The 4,766-nt window shown below is 39.7% G+C and overlaps 1 protein-coding gene across 1 annotated transcript in view; it reads right to left on the bottom strand.

Moving 5' to 3' along the window:
* Positions 1-394: 394 nt before the first annotated feature.
* The window catches only part of LOC102982657 (aromatase-like), a 34,240-nt gene continuing 29,868 nt past the window's right edge, over positions 395-4,766 (bottom strand). The window contains exons 8-9 of the mRNA XM_024117129.1: positions 1,863-2,104; positions 395-643 (exon numbers count right to left, since the gene is read on the bottom strand). Of these exons, the coding sequence (XP_023972897.1) occupies positions 395-643; positions 1,863-2,104 (491 nt within the window). The remainder of the gene's footprint in view (positions 644-1,862; positions 2,105-4,766) is intronic.

The raw sequence follows: 4,766 nt of genomic DNA, 5'->3' as shown, positions 1-4,766 counted from the left end.
GTACCCAGTGTTGGCCTGGCCTTTGTAATTGAATTGAGTGCTTCTGCCCCAGTCATTACAAAGCTCCCATCTCAGGGCAAGACAGTGAGGAGTCGGGCATGAGTCTTGCTGATGGCTTGTTTTTTCCAAAGCATGTTTTGTGGAACTGGGCCTTTAGGGCTGCAGTTTCCTGCACAAATTTTGGCCTCCGTATTTTCTCCTGCAGTCTTGTTTCTGTTTGGATGCAGTCAGATGACCGGCGTCTTCCGGCTTGCTGACACCCCACAGGAGGTAAGTGTATAAAAGGCCAGAGACCACGGTTGTTTATGGGAGGAGGACTACCTGGCAAAGGTGGGTGGTTTCCATGTGGAATACTGTTGAGAAGTGCTCCAGGGCAGGGACTGACCAAACTTTTTTAGTGGTCGAGGCACTTGTCTGAATTTCTTGGGATGAAAATCATTCCCAGCAGGTCGCTGGTCTCATCTGGGTGCAAGGATAAGTCATTTTTCTTCTGCATGTTTTCAACCCATTGACCTTGCAATGTCTGCACGTGGAAGCGTCTCAGAAGTGTGACCAGGGTGACCTTCATCATCACCATGGCAATGTATTTTCCCGCACAGGCCCGGGGCCCAAAGCCAAATGGCTGAAAGTACCTGTAAGGAACCTAGGAAAATGATCAGACAATTAGCCAGAGAAGTAAAGGCTAGAGTCATGCATATCTGTATGATTCACCCTGAAAACACTGTGAGTCAGAATGCTCGGTTTCGGCGACTTGGCCATACTGCTCCTTCACGGAGAGGAGTGACTGTAACTCAGATAAGCCTCTTTCTCCCTCCAGTTTGATTCACCCTTTGTGATACGGTCACAACTTCAAACAATCCCCAGTTTTGCTTTTCATGTAAATACTCAACTAGCTCTGTGGGAAGGCCATGGCTTTACTGCTGTTCTGCCAGTCATTGAGGCAAAGATTGTTTTTGTGCCCGGCTGTATAACTAGATGACAGGACAAATTTAGGCAAAGGTGTGGATTCCCTGTCTATTAGTGCCAAGGATCTAAATATATTTAGTTATACAAATATTTAATGGGACAGCTCTGCCTGTCTTGTCCCCATTTGTAATCACATAGTGCCTGGCACTTAATACACGCTCAGTAAGTTATTTTTGACCAATTGCCAACATGGCGTGGGTTGCTTATATAGAAATGGAATGAATTAGACAACTGGTTTAACTAAGATCATATTTCCATATGCAAATGGTAAAAGGGGGCACAGAGGGAACTATCTGGATAATTCAGGTTAAAAAAATCATTGCCTAAAATTGACATAATGGAGGCAGAATCTCCAGTACACCTCAATTACAGAAAAAGAACAAGCTGAGGCTCTTCTAATTACAAAGTCTTATATAGAGTGAGGCCTAGTGTTTGTGGGGCCATTTGAGAAACCAAAGGCCCACTGCAAAAACCAAATCTTTTCTTCTCACTTGATTTCCATCTGAAGCAGAAGTGGATTTCCTTGACTTAGATGATGCTGCTGCTGAATCTACATGATGAAAAGGTGATATATTTAAATTGAAAAGTTAAGTTTAAATGGGTTGGTAAAGAAAATTTGCCTCATTTTAAGCAAATTAAGGGCCTGAATTGTTCACCTTTTGACCTAATTTGTACCTCCATGAAGACATTTCTGAGAGCTGGAGAGCCAGCCTCCTTGGCTTGAGGACAGACATGGTGGCCATGTTCCAAGCTAGGAGAAATGTGTGTTCTTGGTGAGGTGTGAAGAGAATGAGTAAATAGAATGAAATATACATTGTGCAAACACAGAAACAGAGAGGACTTAACAGTTGACATTTTCAAGAGTGGCGCACTCAGTTTTAAGGAAGGGCTCTTACATTCTTGGCAAAGTTTTCAAGAGTAAATTCATTGGGCTTGGGGAAAAACTCGAGTCTATGCATTCTTCCAATATTCAGGATAATGTTAGTCCCCTTTTTCACTGGGTAGCCATCGATGACATCATCCTCTAAGGCTTTGCGCATAACCAGGTCTACGACAGGCTGGTACCGCATGCTCTCATAAATAAAGTTTTCTACCACTTTTAGTTTTTGTATATCATCAATCCTTATGTCTCTTTCACCTGTGGGATCAGATAAAAAGGACAAAGGAGGTCATGTTAGTTTCAACATGTGATGGGCATAAAACTCCTAGTTTCAGATCAGTATAGTTATAGGTCAGTTCGGTGTTGGTTGAAAAAATTTATATATATAATTCTAAAATACTTTATGTTTGGTCCACTGAGTGTCTTATGAAAATGCAGATTTGAAGTCAATTATCTTAACATCTGAGGGATTTCATAGAAATGTTTGGACTTGTAGAGAAATAAAAAAACAGGTTACATTGGACTCACATCCCCACATGGCAATAGTTCGCTGAGGGTGTGTGGCTGATGAGCCCTTTAGAGGGACTTCCTCTCTGCAGCATCATGTAGACCTACCTAATCTGCTTCAAACATTTATTGCCACCTGTGTGTTTCTTGAGTTTTGTCCCCTACTCTGAATTCTAGAAGACATTCATTCCTCCTCTAGTCAAGTGAGATGGTGAGATTAATGATGTTCACAGAAATTTTCTCTTCTGGTATCTAATGCAGTCATCTGTTGGAAAATATCACTGATAGCTACCCACCACCAGTCCCTCCCATCAGGAAACTTGCATAAGCCTCTTAGATAGCCTCATCCACCACAGGGCAGACAGCAGAAGCAAGAAGACCTACAATCCTGCAGCCTGTGGAACAAAAACCACATTCACAGAAAGATAGACAAGATGAAAAGGCAAAGGGCTATGTACCAGATGAAGGAACAAAATAAACCCCCAGAAAAGGAACTAAATGAAGTGGAGATAGGCAATCTTCCAGAAAAAGAATTCAGAATAATGATAGTGAAGATGATCCAGGACCTCGGAAAAAGAATGGAGGCAAAGATTGAGAAGATGCAAGAAATGTTTAACAAGGATCTAGAAGAATTAAAGAACAAATAAACAGAGATGAAGAATACAATAACTGAAATGAAAAGTACACTAGAAGGAATCAATAGCAGAATAACTGAGGCAGAAGAATGGATAAGTGACCTGGAAGACAGAATGGTAGAATTCACTGCCACAGAACAGAATAAAGAAAAAAGAAATTCGCATTATAGGGGTCCCAGAAAGAGAAGAGAGAGAGAAAGACCCAAGAAAATATTTGAAGAGGTTATAGTTGTAAACTTCCCTAACATGGGAAAGGAAATAGCAACCCAAGTCCAGGAAGTGCAGAGAGTCCCATACAGGATAAACCCAAGGAGAAACATGCCAAGACACATAGTAATCAAATTGGCAAAAATTAAAGACAAAGAAAAATTATTGAAAGCAGCAAGGGAAAAATGACAAATAACATACAAGCGAACTCCCATAAGGTTAACAGCTTATTTCTCAGCAGAAACTTTACAAGCCAGAAGGGTGTGGCATGATATACTTAAAGTGATGAAAGGGAAGAACCTACAACCAAGTTTACTCGACCCACCAAGGATCTCATTCAGATTCGATGGAGAAATCAAAAGCTTTACAGACAAGCAAAAGCTAAGAGAATTCAGCACCACCAAACCAGCTGAACAACAAATTCTAAAGGAACTTCTCTAAGTGGGAAACACAAGGAAGAAAAACCTACAAAAACAAACCCCAAACCATTAAGTAAATGGTAATAGGAATATACATATCGATAATTACCTTAAACATGAATGGATTAAATGCTCCAACCAAAAGACACAGGCTCGCTAAATGGATACAAAAAGCAAGACCCATCTATATGCTGCCTACAAAAGACCCACTTCAGACCTAGGGACACATACAGACTGAAAGTGAAGGGATGGAAAAAGATAATTCCATGCAAATGGAAATCAAATAGAGCTGCAGGAGCAGTACTCATATCAGATAAAATACACTTTAAAATAAAGAATGTTACAAAAGACAAGGAAAGACACTACATAATGATCTAGGGATCAATCCAAGAAGAAGATATAACAATTATAAATATATATGCATCCAACATAGGAGCACCTCAATACATAAGGCAACTGGTAACAGCTGTAAAAGAGGAAATCGACAGTAACACAATAAGAGTGGGGCACTTTAACACCTCACTTTCACCAATGGACAGATCATCCAGACAGAAAATTAATAAGGAAACACAAGCGTTAATTGACACAATAGACCAAATAGATTTAATTGATATTTATAGGACATTCCATCCAAAACCAGCAGATTACACTTTCTCCTCAAGTGCACACAGAACATTCTCCAGGATAGATCACATCTTGGGTCACAAATGAAGCCTCAGTAAATTTAAGAAAATTGAAATCATATCAAGCATCTTTTCTGACCACAACGCTATGAGATTAGAAATCAATTGCAGGGAATAAAAGGTAAAAAACACAAACACATGGAGGCTAAACAATACGTTACTAAATAACCAAGAGATCACTGAAGAAATCAAACAGGAAATCAAAAAATACCTAGAGACAAATGAAAATGAAAACAGGATGATCCAAAACCTATGGGATGCAGCAAAGCAGTTCTAAGAGGGAATTTTATAGCAATATAGGAAAATTGCTATACCTCAAGAAACAAGAAAAATCTCAAGTAAACAATCAAACCTCAAGAAACAAGAAAAATCTCAAGTAAACAGTCAAACCTTACAGCTAAAGGAACTAGAGAAAGAAGAACAAACAAAACCCAAAGTTAGCAGAAGGAAAGAAATCATAAAGATCAGA

Source organism: Physeter macrocephalus, chromosome 11 (assembly GCF_002837175.3).
Source record: "Physeter macrocephalus isolate SW-GA chromosome 11, ASM283717v5, whole genome shotgun sequence".
Lineage (NCBI taxonomy): Eukaryota > Metazoa > Chordata > Mammalia > Artiodactyla > Physeteridae > Physeter > Physeter macrocephalus.
This window is presented reverse-complemented; position numbering and strand designations above follow the sequence as displayed.